The 24,937-nt window shown below is 41.2% G+C and overlaps 3 protein-coding genes across 4 annotated transcripts in view; 1 reads left to right on the forward strand and 2 right to left on the reverse strand.

The window, feature by feature from the left end:
- The window catches only part of thbs4a (thrombospondin 4a), a 13,626-nt gene extending 12,894 nt beyond the window's left edge, over window positions 1–732 (forward strand). Inside the window, exons 22-23 of the mRNA XM_086111992.1 lie at window positions 10–149; window positions 223–732. Of these exons, the coding sequence (XP_085968118.1) occupies window positions 10–149; window positions 223–272 (190 nt within the window). The 3' untranslated portion in view covers window positions 273–732. The remainder of the gene's footprint in view (window positions 1–9; window positions 150–222) is intronic.
- Window positions 722–15,386, reverse strand: serinc5 (serine incorporator 5). 2 transcript variants are annotated; one of them, XM_086111996.1, is made up of 12 exons: window positions 15,031–15,386; window positions 8,610–8,774; window positions 7,181–7,359; window positions 6,222–6,304; window positions 5,918–6,011; window positions 5,290–5,501; window positions 5,067–5,159; window positions 3,329–3,455; window positions 3,121–3,190; window positions 2,903–2,939; window positions 2,277–2,421; window positions 722–2,038 (listed from the first exon to the last, which is right to left on the reverse strand). In XM_086111996.1, exons 1-12 carry the CDS (start codon window positions 15,055–15,057, stop codon window positions 1,894–1,896), a joined length of 1,377 nt encoding a protein of 458 aa, XP_085968122.1. In that variant the 5' UTR covers window positions 15,058–15,386; the 3' UTR covers window positions 722–1,893. The 2 variants fall into 2 exon arrangements, with proteins under 2 accessions (XP_085968122.1, XP_085968123.1); XM_086111997.1 differs by lacking the exon at window positions 15,031–15,386 and adding an exon at window positions 14,897–15,030.
- Window positions 15,387–16,342: 956 nt separating this feature from the next.
- cdk7 (cyclin-dependent kinase 7) lies at window positions 16,343–22,693 on the reverse strand. The gene is made up of 12 exons (XM_086111998.1): window positions 22,569–22,693; window positions 21,050–21,109; window positions 20,936–20,969; window positions 20,784–20,851; window positions 20,632–20,700; window positions 19,699–19,809; window positions 19,383–19,501; window positions 18,202–18,301; window positions 18,040–18,126; window positions 17,811–17,960; window positions 17,551–17,689; window positions 16,343–16,972 (listed from the first exon to the last, which is right to left on the reverse strand). The coding sequence occupies exons 1-12, from the start codon at window positions 22,632–22,634 to the stop codon at window positions 16,947–16,949; spliced, it is 1,029 nt and encodes a 342-aa protein (XP_085968124.1). The 5' UTR covers window positions 22,635–22,693; the 3' UTR covers window positions 16,343–16,946.
- Between the last annotated feature and the right edge of the window lie 2,244 nt (window positions 22,694–24,937).

Genomic DNA, 24,937 nt, shown 5'->3' on the forward strand with positions numbered 1-24,937 from the left:
CTAAACTAGGGCTCGCTTCTTCGAGGGCTCGGACCTGGTGGCGGACACGGGTGTGATCCTTGACACCAGCATGAGAGGAGGCCGGCTGGGTGTTTTCTGCTTCTCCCAAGAAAACATCATCTGGTCCAATCTGAAGTACAGATGCAATGGTGAGTGCTATTAGTGCAGTCAGTCCTACAGGAAGTGCAAGTCGTTTACAACAAAGTCCCTCTTTTCTTGCAGACACCATCCCCGATGACTATGAGCAGTTCAGTGCCCAAAACACCAATTGAAGGCTGAGAAAGATCATAAAATCTCACTTGCAGCCATGATAATAGTTTTTACACAAGCTAATGGACGTGTGTATCAGCAGGTACTGAATGCCTTTGCATTATCCAGTGCAGTGTTTATCATCTGAACGTTTAATGCTGTTCATGAAGATTTAATAAAATAAGAACTCAAGCTTCAAGCACGCAAGACATTTCGTTCATGAAGCAGTTAGTCATTGGCCGGAAGAAGATTTTGTTTAAATATATATGGGGTCACTGTGGCTTTAGCCCCTCCCACCCCACCTCCATCCATTTATTCCATAGCCTTGCATTTGTGTACAATATTCTGTCCCAAAAGGAAGGGAAGCACTTCAAGAGGATGAATGTCGCTGATTCATTTGTATCTTTAAACCAATTATTTCATGAGTACCAGTAGATTTTCACTTGAGCACACAAAAAAAGGTTGTGAGGGCTGAAAAAAAAAACACTTTAATGGTTAATGTTAGCACAATACAATGTAATCAAAAATGTACATACGTCATTAAAAAATATTTTTTTCGGAAAACAATGGTGTTTATTGGTGGGGTGTGAGAAACAATTGACTGATTTCCGTTAACTCAACATCCAGTGTTGAGTACCTCCAAGTTTTTTTTTTTTTTTTTTAAGTATCAACGGATGCATAGAAATGTGCCGGAAAAAAACAAAACCAATTGCAAGTTAATATATTTTCCATGTAGGTTAGTTCAGTAGTTGTTTTCCAATCATCTAACTTTGGCAAACAGCTGCATGCTTTATAGCGATAACATCATTAACTGCTGTCATTGTTAAATACGACAGTAAAAAAATAACAAGTCAGTTGATGTACAGTTGACACAACAATGATGAGCACTTCAAAAAATTGGACACATGATTCTTTTTCTACACAAAAGGATTTTGCTCGAAGGAAGTACTGAGATTGACAAAACTTCAAATACCCCAAAAGAATAGCGAACTTTTCTTTTGCTCACATAAAAACATCTACAAAAGGGCACACAATATAACAAAGCATTCTTGGATGTAAGCCTGAGAAATCAATTTTTTAAATGTAACTCGCTTTTGACACATTCCCTCACAAAGGGACTCAAAACAAACATACAAACTAAAAGATTTTCAGTATAACAAAGCTCCAACACACTAAACAGATTTGTCGGATTATTTTTGCTACAAATTTATGACACAACTGTCTAGAATTAGGGGAAACAAATACAAGACTCACATAGTGGAAAACTGCCAAATGTAGAGTCAGAAGGGATGGTGCGGAAATTAAAAAAGTCTGGACACATGGACCACAACTAATCGAATCTGCATGACTTTTAAACAAGAATGTAATGCAAAATGTCCAGGGACAGTAAGTGGAAATAAAAAAAGAAATTGGAACAAAAATACCAACAATGTATCAACGACATTAACAAAAATATTTGCACCATGTGTCATAACAGGCATCAGATGTTCCTCCAGTTCCAAAGATAACAGAGGTCAGTGGTGAAAGGTGGGAGAAAAAGAAAAAAAAAAGGTCACTGGTCCCTTGGCTCAGCCCCAAAGCTACACGGCGCCATCTCAACACCGGAAGTCACCCGACACGAGTGTGAGTGCGGTGTCTTGTGTTCTAGGCCTCAAAGCGCTTGGGGCAGATGACGGGAGCAATGAGAGTCCCCATGTAGAGCAGGAGACAAACCCACGAGGAGGAGATCTTGATCCAGAACACTGACCAGCTCCCGTCCAACAGCTTCTCAATCCTGTAGTTGTCGTAGCTGAAAAGGATACATCAAAGTGATTGAAAAACGTGGCTTCTGTCAAGTCGTAAAACTTGGAATTCATCCACAATTCTGAAGTCACAATATTTTAGTCGAATCTCGGTGAGACCAAATCCGCCCTGCTCTGTTTAACTCATTTAGTACCAGTCAATTCTAGACCAAGTCTGAAAAGACGTTTAAAAACGTCTTTGGGAGTGAATGAGTTAAAAGTAAATAAGCAAGTGTGGAAACTTACTGGAACCAGTTTGTTATGGTCATCATGACATAAAGGGAACCCAGGAAGTAGACAAAGTGGAAACATTTGTAGCTGTAGTTGGTGGCCTCGCTCTCGTCATACACCACGTTTTGGCCTGTACCAGTCTTCTCTTCTTCACAGTCATCTGAAGTGGAGAAACTTTAGTTAGATTGATTCACTTAAAAAAAACAACAATTTGTGATGTAAATATTTCGAAATATATCTCATCAAATTTTGGTATAGAATTTGTTGATGCTGTAAAGCGCAGAATTGGCAGCAGTTTAAATTTAAGACTGAAAATCTCATTGAATATTTTCTGTCAGCCGTTATTCTTAATTTGTGCACATTCATCCTCTTCATCTCCTGCAGGGGGAGGTAGTAACCCACAAACGGCTCCACACTTGTCATGCCAACCTCCTAGTAACAGTGACATCATCTCCGTTTGCTGACCAATACTTTCGAGCCATTCCGCATCGGTGTGATGAATAACAATGAGCAGAGGCACGGTGTGTGCACACACTACCGCTGGGAACATATTCACACACTCAACAGGCAGGAGGGACAAGGGTAGGTTGGGGAGGCAAGGAGGAAATGGAAAAAATAAAAAATAAAAGTAATTTTCCTACCAGTGTCATCTCCGAAGCAGAAGCAGCAACGTGCTCTCTGTGGCATAAAGACAGAGTAAGTCCATGTGGACAAAAATGTATTTTTGGGAGGAGGGTGGGGGGGACACAAATTGCTGGATTTTAATTTGTTTTGCTTCTGTTCGTTTCATGAAACGCATTCACAAATGTTATGAAACAATACACTCAAGCAGAGTTAAATAAAATATTAGAGCGTTTACTTCGGTCTCCGGTTCACTGTTTCTGATCACTTGGAGCGCCGCAGATCTTCTCTTGATTGTGGAGGTCAAGCTAAGGGAGGAAGGGTGGAAAAACAGAGAGGCTGTTATTTTCCATCACAAGTCTTTTTTATTTATTTTTAACCACATGCTGTTTTCAATGTAGACGGCGACTGGGTTTAATTTGTTCCCACTTAGTGAGAGTTGTTACCAGGAGTAAAGGATGCAGCCAAACAGGATCACGGCTCCCAAAGCTTTGACGATCTTCTTGTCACTTTCCTTCCCAGATTTGAAGGGAAAGACACACACGGTTGTGTTTACGCCATCTTTCTCCACCACTGCAAGTAGAAAAAGCACCAGCAGCTTTTAGCAGCGGTGTGTAAAGCAATATCGTGCATATGCATTAATTAATACAAGAATGATCACTTATAAACTATTGAAAACTGAGGCTGTGGCGATAGGGAAAGTGATGGGGAAAAATGAAGGACACATGGGGGGTAGGAAATATGACAAGAGGGTTGACAGTCTGCTATTGTACTGTTTTTTAAAATTAATTATTAATGCCATAGGGTTACTAAGACTGGAACAGAAATTGTATTGTTTATGACAAAAAACATATTCATGACATGAATTTCCCTGTAGGATGTTTTAATATTAGTGATGTTCCAAACTTGAGGTTAATAATGTGACATAAAGTTGTATCCAATCCAATCCAATCTGTCGGGCCTTGAGACTTAAGGCTACAGACCAAGGTGTCTGATTGTTAGGCTAACACAGCATTGAGAGTAATTGCTTTAACTACATGCCCGTTTGGCATGACGTTGGCAGGTTAACTGCAAGATTTCCCATTGTGGATGACTGTCACGCATGGCGAAAAATGAAAGCCATTTGTTCCAGGGAGAACGCCTCCTTGGCTTTAAATGCAACCCGCGAGTGTGGAGGATTTTAACCAACTTGGACTATAAAGTAAGCCATTTTCAACTTTAAAGTAAAACTCTTTGCCATTTTAGGAGTTAAAAAAGCGAAAGGCAACTGAAGGAATAAAATTGGGAACAGATGATTTCAATATGATTTATCATGTTTTATTTTACATTTGTTGTTGCCATGAAAGTATTATCAAACATTTGAGTCTGCTATGCGAGTGATGTTGTGCGCAACGGTCAGAAGCAGGAGAACCGAAACCTGCTCATCTCCACTTGGTCTCAAGTTATCTGCAGTCAGTGATCAAATACGAGGAAACCGCCAGAGGCGACCCTTCTGCATTTCTGATGATATGCTGAGTTGACATGCTGAAAGTGTTTATCAGCCAGATGCATTTTGGTGCGGGTATGTTAGAATGAGCAACGATCATGTATTTTGGTGTGATAAAGTGTGGCCAGTTTGCTGATGACACCAACTCCCCCTTAGAGGCCTCACCTTCATGTAACCTAGGGATCTCTAGAGGAAATAAAAGAGAGGGCTTAAGAGGTGGGCGGGGGGGCTGCTTAGTATGGCTGAGAGAATTGTGCACAGTCCTCTTCTATTTTCCTTGCATTTAAGTGCATAAATGTTATTTGAGCAATGAACCTGACAGCAACCATCATTTATAATGTCATCGGCACCTGTGGCTAAAAAGCAAGGCGTGGAGCGTACTGTATATTGTACATTGGTGAAAAGCAGAGATTTAGTCAATGTTTGTGTTGATACCATATAACGACAGTCGCCACGGAAATCCGCTTCTTCCTTGGCAAGTGTGCCACGTTGTTTGTGGTTCAATAAAATGATACCACAAGTGGCACCTAAAAGCTTGTTTCCCCGATTGCAGTTTTTCCTTTGCAGCAAGTTAGTAGGTGTGCGAGAGGCATTTGCCAGGTGTGCGGTTATGAGTCAGCGACTGCAATTTGTTTGAAATTGTCCTAACGTGAACCAATGACGCCTGAGTCACTGTGACTTTATGAATTGATACTCACTTTCTGTTGGTTTGCTGGAGAAGGCTGAGAAGGTGAGGTACATGACATACACACTGATAACTCCCGGTTGGAGCAGGCCAGATTTCGGCTGGACTGAGGGAACACAAAGGTAAACAGAATAGTGGGTTTTTATGTATTTTTTTCCACTCTGCGGGAACAAACTGAGCTATCGTGTCAAAGCAAATATCGAGAGAAGCTTTCATTTGTGAGTCAAGGTCCCTACGTTTCTGTATGACGGGGGAGATGGCAAGCAGAGAAACGAGGAGGCAGAGGGTGCCATTGATGCCCAAGAAGATCTTGTTGAGACGACATGCCCCTGGGTGGGTGTAGTACAGACCCATGAAGATCACAGCTCCCACCGCAATGCTGAACAGCACCAGAGTCACCAAGGCCAGCGCGGCATACCACAAGCGGTTATACTTCACTCCTGAGCTCCTGCATAGGCAAGGAGATAGAGATAATGGGATCAAACGAAAAGAGGGTAAAAAAAATAACGTGAATGTGGGTAAAGCAAACGGAAATGTAAAAAGGGGGAAAAAGGCAGAGAAAACTAACTGGGTCCTAAAGAAATAAATCAAAGACAGAAAGGTCTGGTGTGTTATTCCTGAATGAGAGTCAGCACAGCACATTCCTTAAATGTGGACAGTGGCGGCCTGCTGCCCAGATCCGTCCTCCCACAACAATAACAACACACTTCCAAGTCTCTCTCGCACAACTTTTTTTTCCTTCATATAACCCCCCCCCCCCCACCCCCCCCCCTTCCATTAACAAATATGCCCTATCCCCTTGAGTTTTCTCATGATCACCGTTTGGATTGAGTGCTCCCCCAACGGCCGGTCAGATTGACTAACCAGTTTGTGTTCCATCTGTGGGCAAACTCCACCAGCAGCATGAGCTGGATCAACAGGAAGAGGAAGCCGCCAGCAGCTCCGATATAGCGCCACACTGGGGAAAACGGGAAAATCACTCCATTACCCTGTTCATGTGCATTAACTTGGTGGCTTGTGGATAGCATCTACTCTTCGAATAATCAGCACACCTCAAAAGGCTACTCTGTGCTTATGTCCATAACATTGTGGATCATTACTGCTCTGATAGCAGACTTTTTCAAGGTGGGAACATTCAAAATGCGTAAATGTCATATACAGGATTTACCTTCCAGAAACATTTCCTCTCGTGGAATGAAGAAGCCTCCTGCACAGCTAGCCACAAGCAAAATTAATTTTGGCAACCAGAACCTGAAACAGTAACATAAATATGAACAAAAATATGAAAAAAAACCCCCCACATCCCAGCTTGTTAGTATAAGAGGCTGAGTCAGTCCCTGGGCACCATTTACACTCACATTCAATCATTTAGAGTTAATTACCTGAACATGTTTTGGGGCTGTCGTGAGTCAGTCGAAGTAGCCAGAGAAGAACATGCAAACTCCAACATGCAGGGATTTAAACCGAGAACCTCTGGACTGGGTTTGGATGAGTTTTTTCCAAAATAAAAGCGTTTTTTCCCCCCCAGTTCAAATATTCTCAGTATGATCCCCTTTTTTGTTGTTTTTTTAAAAATTTCTGTCATTTGGCGACATGGTGGATTTTGCATGTTCTCCCAGTGCTCGTGCGAGACTCTGGCTTCCTCCCACATTTCAGAGACTTGCATCGTAATTTAACAGTGAGTGTGAAGATTGTCTGTCGACCAAGAAGAGGAGAGAGGACAGTACAGTGTGCCTGCCCAGATATACAGGCTCTTTGAGGTGTAACTCCACTTTGCCGAGCAGTGTCGACACTGATAAATTCGTAGTTACAGATTGCACCAAAGCCTATTCACGGCATTTTCTTGCCGCTGACTTCATCCACCCTTCAACCACACAAGGATGCCGTTTGTTAATGAAAGAAGCGGTCCCTGTTCTTTTTGAGTGGGTTCGAGATGTAGGGTTTGGGTTACATAACATCTACAGTGCGCTCTACCAAAGTGCCATTGAATGCACAAGTGCCGCACGCGCACAGGCCCTGGGTGTAATATTTAGGATGAAGGTGAAAACCTATCGAGACTCGCCTGCAAATATATTTTCATATGCCCAGAAGTAACTTTCCAAATCAACTAGGGCAAAGAATTCTTACCCGTTATGTATGGCCGCCCTCCAGCCGGTACTGTTATTGACTCCTATGGTGAAGATGGAGAAGATGAAGAAGAAACAGGCCATGCCAAAGCACACCTTGTAGACGGCAGAGTAACCAACCAGGGTCTTGCAGTTCTTCCCTGCATTCATCTTCTCGCACAATTCACTGTAAAAGGGGATCTAAGTGATGACATACAAACAAAGACAAACTGGATTAGCTCACTGCTGTATCGAAGCACATTGGAACCCCCAGCCACCCACCTCCCACCGCCTCGACTCATGTTTGTCTAGGCTTCAGTGAAAAGGACCAAAAGCGTCTATTCTGGGCGTCACGCCTCTTGAGAGGCAAAAAAGAGTGAACCGGCAGGAACAACGACCCCTGATTTTTCTCCTTCAAGTCTTCTTTCATCAAATGATGGCTGCAGGCTGTTGGGGGAGTATTACATGTTGGATTCAGTGTCTACAAACAGGAGACACAGATGAATGCATAAACAACCTTTCATCTGTAAATTGAGCGGACTGAACCGGGAAGAATGACGGTACGCGAAACACAACGGGATGGATGCTGTCATCATAAATTTTGAAAACAACATTTCGGACCAAAAAGAGGCCTTACATGATCGGGATTAATAAACCTTTTTCGTGGCCTTCAATGGACTGTAGATGATGCAAAATGAGTTTATCAAATTTGATAAAGAAAGATCTGAGAAATGTTTCAGCGGACGCCTGATGTAGTAGAAAAATATGCAAAAAATAATTTAGTCAGCCACCGTGAGACAACAGCAGATTGAGTTCTCAGGATCGCTTTGTCAGATCAACACATACGGTAAAAGGCCCTTTTTGGAAGCCTTTGTTACGTTTTGAGGAGCAAATTTGCATGTCCATTAAGATTTAATGTCCGTTTCAAACAACATTAAATCACAGAGCCCTCATTCGTACAATACTAGTTCTTAAAGCGGGGGATTTCCCACTGAGCGAAGTTGAAGCGTGTGGTGTGTGTGTGTGTGGTCCAGGGGGGGACTCAGCTAGTACTACATGGAGGTATCAAACGGCTTCTTTTGCCAGGGTTCTACTCCAACAAGGAGATACACAGTGGGGAGTCATTATAGTATAGCTAACTGAAAACTGCAAACAAAGAAAATATTTAAAAATGATCGCCTTCTCAATTGTTCACTTACTTGCCATACGGACAAAAATAGGCCATTACACCTATGGAACAATTATTTGAAGAAAATTTAACTGTCCAACAGGTATTTAAAATAATGCTCAATAATTCACGTTTTTTTTTCTTCAATTTATTGTTTTCATAAATAATAGGCCCAAGACTTGTTTCTAATATGGAAACAACACATTACAGAGGATTCTCTTTCAGTGACTGCATTTTGTTTTGGATACTTTCCTTAAATGTCTTGTGTGTTACGAACACTTACATTTTTCATCTCTTCCTCAACTGTGGGGGACATCATGATGACACAGACGACGGTGACCAAAAGAAGGAAGAGTGTGTACATGATTCTGGTGGCCGTGGACTGCTTGATCTTAGGGCAGCAGTTACAGCAGCATGAGCAGGCTGCTGAACCGCAGCAGCAGGCCAGCTTCATTGCGGAGAAAAGAAGAGAAGATGAAGAGACGGACACATTAAGCATTAGCACACTTCTGTAGGTCAACCAAACAAATATACCGGAGCGTGGGAGCGTTGAGCTTAAAGTGCTGTCATCTATGTTATGTTACATTTGAACACAAACGGCCGGTAATAGGGTACGTAACCTTTTTGCAAAAACCTGTCAAAGGTCGTAATGAACATCAAGGTTTCAGATTAGAAAGAGGTGAACGACACGAAGGCTGGAAGTTTAAATAACCTCCTATGCTTAACATGGACTTAAACGTTCTATGACCGCGAGACACGGGGCAGCTGCCTGAGCATTCACTGATCTCTATGGCTGTGTAAGGCTCTAATCAGACACACAGAGTAGCACAAAGGCATGCTCTGCTTCTGCACAAAGACAGGCTGGACGTTCTATTTGGGAAAGAGAATGTTCTATAGTTGTAGTTACTGGAGTCACCCCACCCTGCTCTTTTTTGCACGTCAATTCTCCCACGGAATGTAGAAGCCTGTATCTCACTGAGCGGCGAAGTGAGACACGGGCTTCAGTCGATGATATGGCAATCCTGGATCTTGAAGATGTCAAGGAAATATAAATACTCGGTGCAAGTCAAGAGCTGCTAATTCTTTCGGGATAAATTGAATTTGCCTTTCAGCCATGGCAGTAATCTTAGTCTTGATCAAAGTGCAAGCAGTAAGGCAGGGTCCCTACTATGTCCTGTGGGTAAACCAATTCGCAATATGGTCTTCTACGAGGATTCTGTTCAAAATACCACACAGACGACTGATTAGCATTAAGATATAAACAAAGGAAGACTGTCATAGCCAGACCTAATTGATGCAAAGTGCCATGTAATTTTAACTCATTCACTCCCAAAGACGTATTTAGATGTCTTTTCAGACGCAACGCATTTAATCCCAGCTCCTCATTTTATATTGACTGTAATTATATTGTCTGAAAATGGCCATTTTCAGACCCTTTTCAAGTACCGTCAATATAAAATGAGGAGCTGGGATTAAATGTGTGGCATCTGAAAAGACATCTAAATACGTCTTTGGGAGTGAATGAGTTCACGGTAGGTGAGCCTGGTGTACATTAGATGCTCTTTTTCTCTTGAGATTTGGGAACATGGTTGAGTTTAGAAATGAGAATTTCTAAATGTTTTTGTCGCACGCAATGATTATGACCTCCATATGTAACCTACTCATTTGCCTGTCTTGTGGCATTTAAATAGAAACCTTTAGCAGGTGTGGTTCAAACCACAGGGTTGGCAAGTTCTTGGCAAAGTTCCTGGCTCGATCCCCGACTCCTCCCCCAAGGCTGTGTCAACACACTTTAGCTCCCGTGGCCAGCATTTTCCTCCACGCTGCCTAACAAGATAATAGTATCGCACCCCACGTCCTCCTCAAAGGGCGATTAATTAGACAGCACAGAGTGAAATGAACCAGGAAACAAATGGCCATTTCACAGAGAGGGTGTTTGGATTTCATTAGTTGAAGGGGGCGTTTCACCAGGGAACTCTAGACTGCGTGTGGGCAAATGACAGACTCTGCGAGGGAGAGGGGCAGAACCAGGAGAGGGTGTCTAAAGAAATGGTCTCAGACACGGATACAAAAAGGAGTATCCATGGTTACCAACGCTGCCCTTAACCACTACATGGCCCCTTTTCAACCGCCCGGCGAGCATATCGACAGGTGGTCAGCGTGTCTCTTACATATGTCCCTACTTCAACGTCCATAGCAACCCCCCGCTTGCTTGTCATGTTGCTCTGGCCGTCCCACAAAAAGATCTTTATCCTTCCTCAAAATAACTCCCTCCTTGGTCCAGTTGTGGTATTCAAGAGAAAATGAGGCAAGAGCCTCACAAATGTCTCAATGGAGAACAGTCAGTTTCCCCAAAATGATTTGTCATCTTTCCTTCATTCTCCACCCAGAAAAAAAAAACTTACTGTTACCAGTTTTAGATTTCTTTTCACTTTTCACCCTGTCTTGGTGATATTCATCTGCCCTTTGACCCATCTCAAATTCTCTGGGGTGAACTGCGCTCTTAGCAACAGGGATGCTCTTTGCTGGACGTAGCAGCAGGAAGACTTCTGGAAATATCTCAAAGGTTAAATTTGAGTTTAAGTGTGGTCGTCTTGAAGAGAGAATTGTCTTCATCTGGCACTTCAATGATCAAAGCTTAAAATGTAGACAAAGCCTTTATCCAATAAGTGAGCAGTGCTGTCTTGCAGAGCACTTAGGATAATGATTATTCCTTCCATATTGTTAACTACCATCCTATCTCCAAGCCAAAATGAATACAAAACATTGGTGTGTCATAATCACAGGAACAGTAGCTAAAAACAAATTGAGCCACACAAAGGTGAACAGACGCTTCCGTTGTACTAGCTGGCTTCACTCAAAAATACGTTGTTGTTCATAGCTCGGAGAAACACAAACAAAAAAAATAAGAGGAACTCGGTTGCTCTAAGATCTTCATGATAATGGCCGGGGAATAACGCAGACGAGGTTGAATCACGAGACAGAAACAGTTCAGACGAAAGTCTCGACACTCCCCGCTGTATCAAATTACAGCAGAGCAGCGAGGAGAAATGTCTGAGGGGAAGGAGGAAAAAGGAACGACATCGATGACAATAGAAAACGATTCATGGCACAGCGTCCCTCCCACTGAGAAAGCCTCCCCGGGTCACCTTACACGGTGACACCACCATTGTTGCAATGTCTAGGCAGCTGCGTACACACAGCAAAAATGTATCACTCCTCTGTTTTCTGTGCAAACCAAGTCTTTGCTTCTTTCTTGGCAAAAACAGCCCATAGCTATAAGTAAAGTACAAATTACGTGTGTGTGTGTGTGTGGACGACAAACACCATTGGCTCACTCAAGCTAGCTCATTATGAAACAACCTCACACAACCAAATTCAAACATGTAAGATGGTAACAGCTTAACCATTCATGTGTAAAATTAACTACTTCAAATTTAAATGTTTAAAAAAAATCACATCACTGTTTTCTTAAATTTTTTTGGTTGATAGTTAAAACAAATAATTCACAATTTAAAACAACATCTGTGTCTTAATTCCATGTCTGTGACATGCTTTTGTCAAAATATCACAGGGATCAAGAGTTCTCCTGTACTTTTCTCATCTTGCCAGAATTTGCCTGTTTTGAAGGGGATAGCCGCCCCTAACTAGTATGGCCAATGTCCAGCATGGCTTTCACGACCATGACAAATAGGGTGGCGCTCGGGCGTTAAGACAAGCCAAGCAGCCGATTCTTAAATTTGCCAAATTGTGATTTCCCAATTTGTGAATTCCAGACTATCTTGCATAAAAACCCATTTTCTGAAATGGGCAACTGAGAAAATATTACCCTGGTTGTAGAATTTCTCACATTATTGGTTGGGAGGTACTCCTAACCCAACTACCGTATTTGCATACAAGTCAATTTTCCATGATATGTCCTCTTTAAGTGAACCATCAATGCTATGAACGTATAGTTAGAGCAGTCTAGTCCAAGCTCTCAATCAGTCCATTCAATGTGAGCAACAGTTAAATTTTACAGGTGATTAACTTACTACATTGCCATGTGAGTTGGAATTTATGTTAATACGTCTCGAATCACATAATCTATGCTATCCAGTTAACTCCCATCATATGCCTAAATTACAAGGTCAGCACAGAGCGAGTGATAATTACTGTGAGAAATTATTGGCATGACTAGTGTCTTCCCATCGGTGAATATCAATTACACATCAGAACATATACAATAAGTAAAGGTAATTTGAGCCGAATATGTTCTTTCAGAAGTGTGTATCAAAGTGATAGCCCTTCATATTAATCAATAACCAAGAAGTAGCTCTCAGTTCCCTCTATGTCCTCATGTACTGTGCCAGAGAGTCGTGTAGCCTAGCTGTGCAGCTTACATGCATCCACATGGTTTCGTGACTGGCTTAGTCACAGCCAATGCTCACAGCTCTTTGGATGCAAACTCAACACTGGACAAAAGCCTACCCCCTACCTCACTGCAACATGGTGGAGATCTCCAATCCCACTGAGATGTTATGAGCGACTTGCTCCCACACACATGATGACCATCCTTTTTCCAAACCAAACAGCGCTCACTGCTTCTTAATTTCCATTTGCGGGGCAAGGAGGAAATGAACAAACCACACTCTAATTTGGGCTCCTTGAAACCACAATGGACACATTTCAATCTCAGGAAAATTACACACACACACACACACACACACTCACACACACAAAAGACAAAATGGTTGTCTGGGGTAAAGATTGGAGAATTACCAAACAAAACTGATTTCACTGTTTGCCCCCTCTCCTTTTTTTTTGTGTGTAACCTCTTCAGCTTTCCACAGCATGCATGTTTTGTAGAGTTTTGGGGGGGGGGGGGTGAGTTCAAAGATGGCGCCTTTGAGTTGACAGCCTGCTAAAAGACTAATTTTTCACTTTAATATGTACTTTTCTACTACCTTTGTCGTTTAATGTTAATTGTATGTTATGTGAACCCATTGTTGACTTTAGCATTTTTGGTCATGACTTTCACAAAAGGAGAATATTGGTGGTTGATGATTTCGCCATTTTGGCAGCACATGCTTGCCTTATCATCATTTCGATTGAGGGGGATGTTGGCAACAGCCCCATATTGTGCACGGAAATGTCGGTGTTGTTGTACTGTCTGCGACAGTAAGGATGGTTGGAGCGCATAGCGTTGTCAACATTGGGCCTGGAGATGTAGAGAGGAGTCCGCATTTGAAAGTTAAGAGGCTCTAATTGGAACTGGAGAAGTGAACTTTTCTTTCCGTATTTACTGCATGTTAGTCACCAATGGACACTACAGTTACTTGTTTACTTTAAAACTTAGCTTGTAGCAGACGAGAGTGCAGTCATGAAAGCTGTGATCAGGACATCTCCGATCCACTGGTGAAAGGAGACTTTGAATCGCTCCTCTTTCATCGAGGATAACGTAAAACTCCAAAGCGCATACAGAAATGGGGAATAAGATTTTGTTTGTTTGCATTGTTAGCAATGATTTTGTTTGTTATGTTTTATTTCATGTGCTCTGCGCTTTGTTACAGCTGCAGCTGTTGTGAACGCGCCATATAAAATTGAGTTCAGTTTTGGGAATGCCAGAGTATCCAGAGAAAACCCCAATCGAGAACAGAAATTCTTCACAGAAAGGCTGAAACCGAGATTTGAAAACAAAATCTCTGACCTATTAGACAAACATGCTATCCACTGGTTCACTGTAGTGCCTAATATTGTACAAAGGAGTAGAAATGTTACAGGACAAGCATGTAATTAGAGACAATTATAAGGCACTTCCACATAATTACGTTTATGCTCACGATACAATGGGTAAATGCAGAAAAAGCTAAAAACGGTCCATTAAAGCACTTTTGTTGGAAATGTGGAAAATTATTTACTGCCCAGAAATAAATATTGGTACTATAAAAACATAATATCCAATGAAGACTGTATCCTAATTTTGAATATTACTAACAACGGTTTAAAGAGCAAGTGAAACATAACACTATTATGGGTTCACAACGTTATCTGATTCAACATTTTACCACTTTTAAACTCGAAAAGGTACTGATTGAGTAGATATGCTCAAGATGACAACAATTTAAAACATACAAAGCAAACCCTGCCAGGCGTTTTAAGCAAAGTGTTTCCAAAAGTTGCTGATCCAGAAACTACAGTGGCAACTTAATGAGCTTTCATGACTGACAGCAAAAATGTCAGCGGCTGAAAAAGTTAAACTGGAGTACAGTAATAGCAATTCGAAAAATGCCAACCACGTGAAATCATCTTTAGACTAATACCGCGGTGAAGACAAGTCTGAGCCGTAAAAACTCAGCAATTTCATCTGTGTCTATGTAACATCTGTTCAGGCCAATGGCGACGTTTTTTAAAAGCAGTCCCTGCTAACTGATGTTTAGCTAGCACACTTAAGCCCTGCTGCTTTGTTGTCCATCAGTATCGCAATTAACCGCTGTCAACACTGAGTGACAAAATTTATGATTTTTTTCACAAGATGAAGTATTCACAATAACTGTCAACGTTGACCGTAAAAAAAGATAATTGGCAAACCTCAGCGTTGTGAATGGGAACATCAGGCGTAAACCACAAAGCGACGCTCGCCGCTTGTGTCAAGACTCGTGCTGTATTTGTAACACAACACCAAGAAGAGCCTGAAACGACAGTAGAACAGCATTTGTCCTCACCTGCGAAATACAGCACGGAGTGCACATCCTACGGAGACGCGGCGAACAGCTTCAGAAAAACGAAGAGAAACACATGAAAGCTCCAACAAACGCGATGCAAGAGCTGAGTGTTGTCTGTCCTCCTGCGCAGCCTCGAGCTCCCCACACGCCCGCCTCTCCTCTCCTTTTCTCTCCAATACTATACCGACACTGTACTACTGTACCTCCTCTCATTCCTCCACAAACACCCTTTTCTCTTCCCTGTCGTCGACACTGCACATCACGGGAACACAACGCAAACGTTACTGTACTTTATTGACAACGATTTTCAGTAAAAGATATGACGAGATGACGAATTTACAATAACATATTCAGTAAACATGTTTCAGGCAGGGGCGCAAATCGGATTTTGGAAAGGGGGTGGGGTGTGAAAAAAAAAAACACAGTACATTTGGGTCAGGTAGCCCTGAAAACCTTGACGCACATTTCAGGATGCACATTCACAGCGGGTCAGTTTGTCTCATTTTTGTGTATTCCGCGACCCAGTGGAAAATAAATACACAAATAAAAGTTGCTCCAAAAACGCATAGGTCAAGAAGCCCCGGGAAGCCCTAACACACATCAGGACACCCGATTGACCGAAATCTCGGGACAGTACCAATACAGAGACATGGGCCTACAATATTTAATATTTGGGGTCCATGGCAAAGCCAGTCTTCCAACAATGCACATCGTGTACTGTACTGAAGGATTCTGATAATTAAAGACGATGTAGAGTGAATTCAGAGCTTTGTTTTTAACAAAATGATACGTTTTTGAAAATGATTGTTGGAAACATGAGCAAAGCCTGATGTAGTACTGAATTGTGGATAGCTACCATCATTAAATGTAGCCAGTCGGTCAATCCTGATTTGTCAGCGGCCAGGCCAACTGTCTGTCATGGTCAGATGTCATGATTTCAAGTCAAACCAAAAACGATTGACGAACCAATAATCAACCAATTCTTCCAAATTATGGCCGATTCATTCGTGTCACAAGTCTCTATTCAGTGGTAAGATCTATTTTGACATATTAATGGTTTGCATTTTTTTTGTAACATACCTATGACCTCGGGCTTTGGACGGGTATGACAGTGGTTTGGCCTTTTTGTGCATCACTGATGTTGTTCACCGTGCTCAGGTGCATGGAAAATTTGTGAAAACATTGGTTATCGTGCATATTAGTGAGGACCTTACTCCCACCAAGTATAATAAACAGTAATGTACTGCATGGCCTGAGGTATTAATCTTACTTTCACCATTCATTTCATGCATAATAAGTCCAGAGAAATCACTTTATGCATTTGCACCATTTATTGGTTTTATGTACAAAAAATAATACATAGCTAAACAAAAGTAGTCAGACACACTTCCTGATGAATGAACCAATCGGGCAACACTGATTAATTCACCCTGAATATCAATTCCTTGTGTTACATATACATAATTTTGTGCTTACAACTGTGTGGTGACAGTTTGGGGAAGGCCCGTAAGGCATGACTCGACAAAGGTATGGTCAGAGGAGTGTGGTACACTTGAACTTGACTGTCCCAAACACCTTTGTGATGAACTACAGATATTGTGAGCTGTGGCCCTTTCATCCAACATCAGTGACTTTATAGATGTTTTTTTAAATGTATGTTTTGATCACTCAGTGGTTCTTGTGGGTGTAATGGCTTGGTACCAATACTTTTATCCGTGGCGTGCTAGTGCGGTCTTTCTTTTTTTCTGTCACAGATGGATAAACAGCCCAAACCCAGCAGGCTGTTGACTGTAGTTCAGAGATCCCAGAAGTGCTTCTTGACCGCAGGTCATACTGTCCATCCCTTGCTGGATTGCAGGATTGAGCAGTACCTTTGACATTCCAGCCCACATCAGTCCTGCGCCATGCACATCTGATTAGAATATCAACTTCTTCATGGTAGCTGAAAGTCAAAGACAAGAATATGCATCGAATCAGTACATTAAGAAATAACATCTGCTTTTACAGTAAATAGCAATACACACTAGAAACTTGTAATGTACATTTTATACACCCAGAAAGTCTATCCGTCTTTATATTCCCTCTCTGTAATGTAGGTTCAGCCTCAACCATAAGGAATAGTAAACCCAGATATTTTCCAAACCACAGGAGCAGAGGAGACGGAAAAGCTTTGAACCTCGCCATGAACACCAAAGTAAAATATGCCCTCCCACAATCCACTTAAACAGCAGAAATGTGTGCGTTCGCCTCCACTGTATAAAGATTCATGCAGCCAACACCCTTTGGAATTGCTACTTTCAATGAAGCGATTTATATGCCTGGTATAAATAGCCATTGCTGGAAGGGGTTTTCAGGTTACTGACTATCTGTGACCTGGGTGTTTGTGGGATGATGTGAAATATACAATCTTAACTCTCTTGCTATACAATTCATCTTTATTCATATAATTTACTGAAGCCAAATCATATTAGCGGTCGGGTGATAGTGAGAAATATTAGATAGCAATCGGTTTTTCATTACTTGTTTCCAGGCCTTCTAATTTTCTTTTCAGCCCGGCTGTTTCCTTTTCTCGCAGAACTTCAGCCGAGCAGTTTGGTCGGGGAAGTTGAGGGCCAGGTGTGGGACCAGGCCGATTGCTGAAGTACTTCATTTTCAGAGCCTGATATGTACAGTATAAACATTAGAGTCAAACAATAATATTGCACCACACAAACTAAAGATGTGTTCTTGATTTATTATTATTATTATTTTTTTTAAGACAAGTCAATTACTAAGATCACCTGTGTGGCTGTCGTCCTAGTTGAGGGGTTATATGTGAAAAGGCCATGAAGCAACTCTAGTAAGTCATCGGTAGCTGCACTAAATATGTGCTCAAGAGGTGTGCCAGGAAATATTTTGAAAGGCATATAATCTGGTAGACTGCTTACTCCCTGTAAAGTGAAACAAAAACAGACAATGATATTATGGAAGGGGGAAAAAAAGGACGATATGAAGCAAACAAATGCATACCGGCCATGTCTCTTCTGTCGGCGTACCAAGAGCCTCAAAGATTTTGGTCAGCTGGTCAAGATCCGAGTCTCCAACAAGAAATGGTATCTAAAACAAAATGAACACAGAAAAGCATTAGCCCAAAGATAAAGTGTTTTACATCCAGTCAAAATATTTGGATACCCGAAGGAGCAACTCTGCCAGGATGCATCCCACCGCCCACATGTCAACACCTACTCCATACATTCGGGCACCAAACAGGAGCTCGGGAGAGCGGTACCACCTAGGAAAGATATAAAAATTGTTTACTGACAAATTTGAGAGTTTAAAAAAAAACTGTAGAACACCCATAGTCACTTCATTAGGTACACCTCAGCAATGTAATGTGATCCATCCAGCCATTTCCTATACCACTTATCCTCAATGAGGTCGCGGCTAAGTAGGAGCCTATCAAAGCTGAGAGGAGAGGCAGGGTAGGGCACATATAGTCAAATCTCTCACTCATACATATATTCAGACCCAAGGACAATTTATAGTCAATTAACCTAACATGAATGCTTGGGGAAAGCGCGAGAAAACACAGGGGTGGGAATTACTTTTATTCTGAATGTCAGGTTTTGTTTATTATAGTGACTTTGGAATTTTCTTGAACTATGAACATTGTACTTATGTATTTATAATTGTATATTCTACCATTTTTTAAAAAGTACCGTATTTTCCGCACTATGAGGTGCACCTAAAAACATTCAATTTTCTCAAAAGATGACAGTGCGCCTTATAATCCGATGCGCCTTATATATGGATAAATATTCCGATTTATTGGACATAGTATTTTAAATGTTCTGCAAAGCGCTTTGTTACTGCTGCAGCTCCATCTAGTGGATGTATAATGCAACCTTAGCCATTATTGTAGCTTCTATTCTATGCACCTTATAATGCGGTGTGCCCTATATATGAAAACAGTTTAAAAATAGGCCACTCATTGAAAGTGCACCATATACTCTGAAGCGCCTTATAGTGCGGAAAATACGGTACATGCTGTATCTACTTCAACTGACCATTGAGTACTGTTAAAGTGATAGGAATAATTCATTCCAAACCAAAATCATTTGACAATATAAAAAATACAGGGCAGCGAAAACAAGATTTTGGTGAATTGTTTTGTTCTAGTATTCAATCTGTCAATATTGCTAAACATACATGTTTTAAAAAATCTATTTGGACCCAACTGCTGCCAAATGAAAGCATGTATGTACAGTATTTATTCAATTTCCTTTTTCTTGACAGTCATGGGTTTTTATAATTGTCAGGCTTCTCTCTCTTGCCCCTGCCCGCGTTAGTTAATATACAAAAAAAGCACAGACCTGGTGACAACTTGATGAGTGTAGACCCTGTTGGGACTGCCGAAGGCTTTGGCCAAACCAAAATCAGCCAACTTCAACACTCCATTACCATCAAGCAGCAGATTATTGGGCTTCAAATCCTGAAAATTCAACACAGCAAATGTCAGGTAGAGTTTGTATGACTATGTTCCTTCCTGACACACTGTCATTGTGACTCGAACCAGGCAGAGGTGCTGTCTGCATTAGAACATTTGATGGTATCTGCAATTTTCCATTGGACCGGCATTACAAACATAAATCTGTGTACATGTGCATACATGATATATTTTGTCGTTACCCGGTGTAGGACCCAATGTTGATGCATGTACTCTAACCCCTGTAGAGTCATGAGGATGTAGGCTTTGATGTGGGCTGGAGTCAGGACCAGGCTGGTGTCCTTGATGATCACCTTTATCCCAAAAAAAAAAAATTGTAAAAAGAAAGTAAAAAGGAGGGAAAGGAAAACAGATCACAAGGTAAAAGAAGCCACATAGCTGAGACGATTTACAATCTAGAATAGAGGATGATGTCAAAACAACCGCTAGATTCAGATACCAGATCTTACTTTGAAGCGCTGTTCGTTCCACCTACAGTGTGGTTACCTACAGGCAAGGAATGCAATCCTCTATCTTTCAAATGCGTAAGAATAAGCTTTACCGGCCTTGAGTACAGCATCATATTTCATCCAAGCTGCTCATGGCCCCAATTGACTGTTAGCATTAAAAGTGGGAAGCTATTGATTTTTTTTTTTTTACAGCACTGGATTCTTGGTAATGATTTATAAGTAGCGTGGCAGGGGCAGGGTATGCTAAACTTAGAGGGGGAAAAAAAACATCTTAGCTACATTCATGGTTGCACTGCTTTTCTTATTAAGTTGTTTTGTCTGTCAATCATGTATGCACACTCTCTCAAAAGCTCTCACGTTAACTCTGACTTGCAGCATCGGAAGCTGAGGTTTCAGTCAAAATAAATTAATACATAAATAGAAAAGTAACTAATAAAATGAAACCAATAATGAAAGTAAATTTGGGGAGGTCAAAAGTTAATGTTTGGTTTTGATAAATGATATCATGGGCAGCATTATAATGGCAGGTTGAAGAGAATGGTGATTTTAACAAGGAGACATATTAACAGTGCTAATTACAGACAGATTCAAATTTGATGGATGAGTTATAGCATCTAGATGTGATGTATTAAAGCATATTTCATGAAAGGATAACCAAAGTTTTACCTCCAGATCAGTTTCCATGAAATCAAACACCAGACTGATGTTTGATTTGTGTCCAAATGCATCCAGCAACTAAAACACAAAGTTGTATAGCTCTCCAAGTCTGTATTTAACACGTGAAAACACAAGAGTAATACAAATAAATATGTACCCACCCCAATAATATTTGGATGATGGAGCTCTTGCAGTAGTTTGATCTCTCGGAGGGCAGTCCTGTTGATACCTATAAACATAAAGAGGGATGGATATCTTTACAGAGTTGCTTTGTTATACATGTTGTACGCATGCCAAATGAGTCAAAACATACCATCTTTTGCTTCAGTTCTATGGCCAACTTTAATCTGGGAGGAAAATAAACATTTACAATACATGAAGCTGAACAGCCCAAAGTGCTTGACAGTGCGAGCTTGCAAACCTTTACCTTTTTAATGGCGACTATTGTGTCAGTTGTTTTGTCTCTGGCTTTGTACACTGTGGCAAACTAGGGAACAGAGACGAATAATGAATTAGTTTCATAATACTGAAGGCCATTTCTTACACTCATAATCACTCAAGGTAAAATTTTGCACATAAATGGAAGAACCAGATCACAGTCATGTAGGCATAAAAGGTGAGATTCCATATGGTACCTTGCTAAAGAGCACCTTGGTAGTAGCCGAAAAGCAAAACAGGAAGGATCAGCGGAACTAATACAACCCTTATTCTGCCCTCCCTCCACAATTGATTAACGTATCACAGCAGTGATACCCAAGCACAAATTAATAAAAAACATAACAAGAACATAAAATTACATTATTGCCAAACGAGGAAATGGACAGCTATAGCTGTTCTTACGACTGTACAATCAACACTCATTTGCATAATTGCTGATTTATTTTCAACATTTCTTATTTTTTCCTCACATTCCCTTTTTTAATAGAAAACGTATCATGAATGCTAACCCGTGTTTTTTTTTAAAGATTGAAGGTTTTGGCGGAATTTGGGAAAAAATTAGACATTGCACTCAAACAATTCACTACCTAAGCTTTAACACACAATAATCACAAGTGCCCTTGGTTGTCTGTTGTTTGCTATTAATTGTTTTATTTGTTCATATGTATATATTTTTGTCTTTATGTATTTTATGCAGTTCAGTTGATGCCCTTAGTTTTAGCAGTGTGTGTTTCAATGCACTGCACGTTTGCACTGCGGGAAGATAAGATAACCTTTATTTGTCCCACAGTGAGGAAATTTGCGAATTGGGAAAGTTGAGAGAGGAAAGTAATTTAATCTGTGCTGTATGTTGCACATAGAGCATATTTGACAATAAAGCTTGACTTTACTTGAATTGAATGCATTTCACTGTGTGTACACGGATTTTCGCTATTCACCAGCCGGCCGGGTCCCAAACCCCGCGAATAATGGAGGAGAGCTGTACGGCTTTTCATCGCAATTCATAATCTGATTAGACGAAGTGATACATTCAAACGAGGCTATTACGTCACATCCCCGTGCAAGAGCCCAAAAAATGTGGCATGTGGTTTGGTCCACGAGAAATTATTGATCGTAGGTTTATTTCGGAAACAATAAGAGAGTCGTGAGGAAAAAATAGCTCGCCGTCCAGTGTAAACCGAACATGTGAGTTTTGACTGAGTGAGAAGAAATGGTCATACTATCATGTAATCACGAAAAAAGCGATAACAATACATCATTTCGACGTAAAATGAGCATTGACGCAAAGGGAGAGCCCCATTCACGTAACTCCAAACACACTGGTGTTGAGAGAAATGTTGATCATCAATGAGTATCACTGTGCACCGCATATGCTTTGTTGACATTAACAACCGGCTTGCTAGCATGCTGCTAGCTTTACTCCAAGCAAGCAGAACGCCAGAGCCTGGAACAGAAACAGACTTTAAGAGTGAAAAAAAAAACTACAGACACATATCAAGACCTCTCACCTGGCCCTCTCCGAGGAAATCCAACTTTTCGTATCGCTTCGCCCTGGATTTTACGTCAAACGCCATAGCGGTAAAATGTTAACAATGGTTCCATGAGTGTCAACTTCCGCCCTGTTAAAGGTCCATAAGCAGTGTTTCCGGATTAAAAAAAAAAAAAAAGCAACCTCTTATTTGGTGCAGCACCGACATCTACTGGCTTTACGTGTCAGCGCGGTCAAGTGACGTAAATCGCAACCGGGTTTTACAGTATAAACTACTAGTTACTGAAGACCCCCCCCCCCCCCCCCCCCCACACACACACAACACAAATGCTTCATTTCATGTTGTTCTTGCTCCAGTGGTGATTCTTCTCACCCTAACAGGCTGGTAGGTACAAATGTTTGGAGTAACTGTTGTATTAAAACCAACTTAGTCATATTGCCCCCTTTCCAGTCTTGAGCTGTTTGTAGCTACGAGTGTCCACTGTATTAGTGCTCTCTTGTTTAGCGTTATGTAATATAATAATTTATAAATGTTTTAGTTGGCATAATGTATGTTTACAGTACACTCTATTAAGCCGCATCAGCCTAATTAAGTATACAGTAATGCGCACACACACACACACAAACACTGACCCTGACAACCACTATTGTACCTTACTGTCTATAATAATTATAATTATGATTATTATCATAATAACCCAAATGAATGATAATAATTATAATTATCATTAGTAGAAGTAGTAATGTAAGACATAAATGAAAATGCATCTCACTCTTCTGGTCAATCTTTTGGAATCTCGTTTATCAGCAGTACACACTGTAAAAGACACATGTATGTCCAGATGGATAATCCAAATGTTTTCTATTTTCCCCCTCTTATGTAGCAAGTGTTTTCCAAAATATTAGAACAGCTCTCTGTTTGAAGCGAAGCAGCAACTCAATTGCAAAGTAAGACCCACAATAAATGGATGGAGACTCAATCAAAACGGAAGTGAAATGGAACAATTATCTCAGTGAAGGAATATAATTTTCACTAGTTGCAAATAATGTATCAGCTGTGTGGCTAATATTGTTCTGCCCATTTTGGCTAAAAGAAAATTCATAAATGCATTTTCTTTTAGCAGCTTGACATCGCTCTCCTGGGAGTATCTTCTGTCAGTGAGGGAGCTTTTGTGATCCATGCACCGCTGAACACATCTCTACATCCCATCTCCATACACAGTAGATGCCCTCACATCCCACAGGATTAGGCATGGTTACTCTCTTATGACCCTCCCTGCTTCTTTCTCTCTCTCTTTTTCTCTGACACACACACACACACAAACACATGCACACACACACACACACACACACACACACACACACACACACACACACACACACACACACACACACACACACACACACACACACAGCTTTCATTTTCATGTTACAGTTGACAAGAGAAGTGTGAAGAATAAGCAGGCCTAATACACCCCTCAGTCTCCTCTCAGATGTACGCGCATTCTGTGCGCATGCTGACAGCTCACAGACGTGACTGACAGCCCCGTATGTGCTCATGCAAGCATTTCTTCTTCAGACTTTTGCAGCAGCCTTCCCTGGCATCCTATTATCAACCTCTAGAGACACTTTAGGCGGGCCTTAATATGGATCATAACTGTCCAGTGGTAGACATAACTCCAAAACGCTTAGATCACTGACTCTTAAAACAAATGTGACATGTTGATACCCATGTCTAATTCAGCGATGATTTGAGCGCGTTCTTATGGTCCTGCCTCTCATGTCTTTCTCTGTGAATGCTATGCATGTGAGGAGAGGCGGCTGAGTTATCGAGGCGTAAGTGCTTGTGCTGGCGTTTATATAGTTCGTCACAGTAAATCTCATGATGGAAATGGTAACGTTATGCACACTATCTCACTCTTGTTATGTGTCACTTTAGCAGATGGTAATGCAGCTGAGCTGGTCTGTGTGTGTGTGTGTGTGTGTGTGTGTGTGTGTGTGCGTGTGCGTGTGTGTGTGCGCGTGTACATCATGCACACCGGGCAGAGGGGGTGAAACCGCAAGGCTGTTTATCAAACTCATAGGAAGTGGGTGTTGTTGAGCAAGTACTTGCTGTCGCACCACATCCTGTTTCAGGGAGGCTGAGAATGTTCACATGAGGTACTGTTGACAATGTGTACAATGTGGCCACAACACACACACACATACACACACACACACACACCATCATCTTAGATCATCTTTATCTAAGGCAGTGTTTCCCAGTGTTTATTGCGGCAAGGTACATGATTTACACCAAAAAAAAAAAAACATGATAAAAAAAATGTCACAGCACACCACCAAACAAACAAACAAAAAAGTCACAAAACCACTTATTGGAGTATTACC

This window comes from Hippocampus guttulatus, chromosome 5, assembly GCF_054856545.1.
Source record: "Hippocampus guttulatus isolate MCC_2025c chromosome 5, RoL_Hgut_1.0, whole genome shotgun sequence".
Taxonomy (NCBI): Eukaryota; Metazoa; Chordata; class Actinopteri; order Syngnathiformes; family Syngnathidae; genus Hippocampus; species Hippocampus guttulatus.

Coding starts and splice junctions, on each gene's coding strand:
- serinc5 (XM_086111996.1), bottom strand. CDS start 15,057: ATGTGCACTCCGTGCTGTATTTCGCAG. Junction 8,775..15,030: donor CTCCGTGCTGTATTTCGCAG/GTGAGGACAAAT, acceptor TCCGCAATGAAG/CTGGCCTGCTGCTGCGGTTC. Junction 3,191..3,328: donor GGCTGCATCCTTTACTCCTG/GTAACAACTCTC, acceptor TTCCTCCCTTAG/CTTGACCTCCACAATCAAGA.
- cdk7 (XM_086111998.1), bottom strand. CDS start 22,634: ATGGCGTTTGACGTAAAATCCAGGGCGAAGCGATACGAAAAGTTGGAT. Junction 21,110..22,568: donor ATTTCCTCGGAGAGGGCCAG/GTGAGAGGTCTT, acceptor TCTGTTCCCTAG/TTTGCCACAGTGTACAAAGC. Junction 19,810..20,631: donor TCATGGAAACTGATCTGGAG/GTAAAACTTTGG, acceptor TTTGGGATAAAG/GTGATCATCAAGGACACCAG.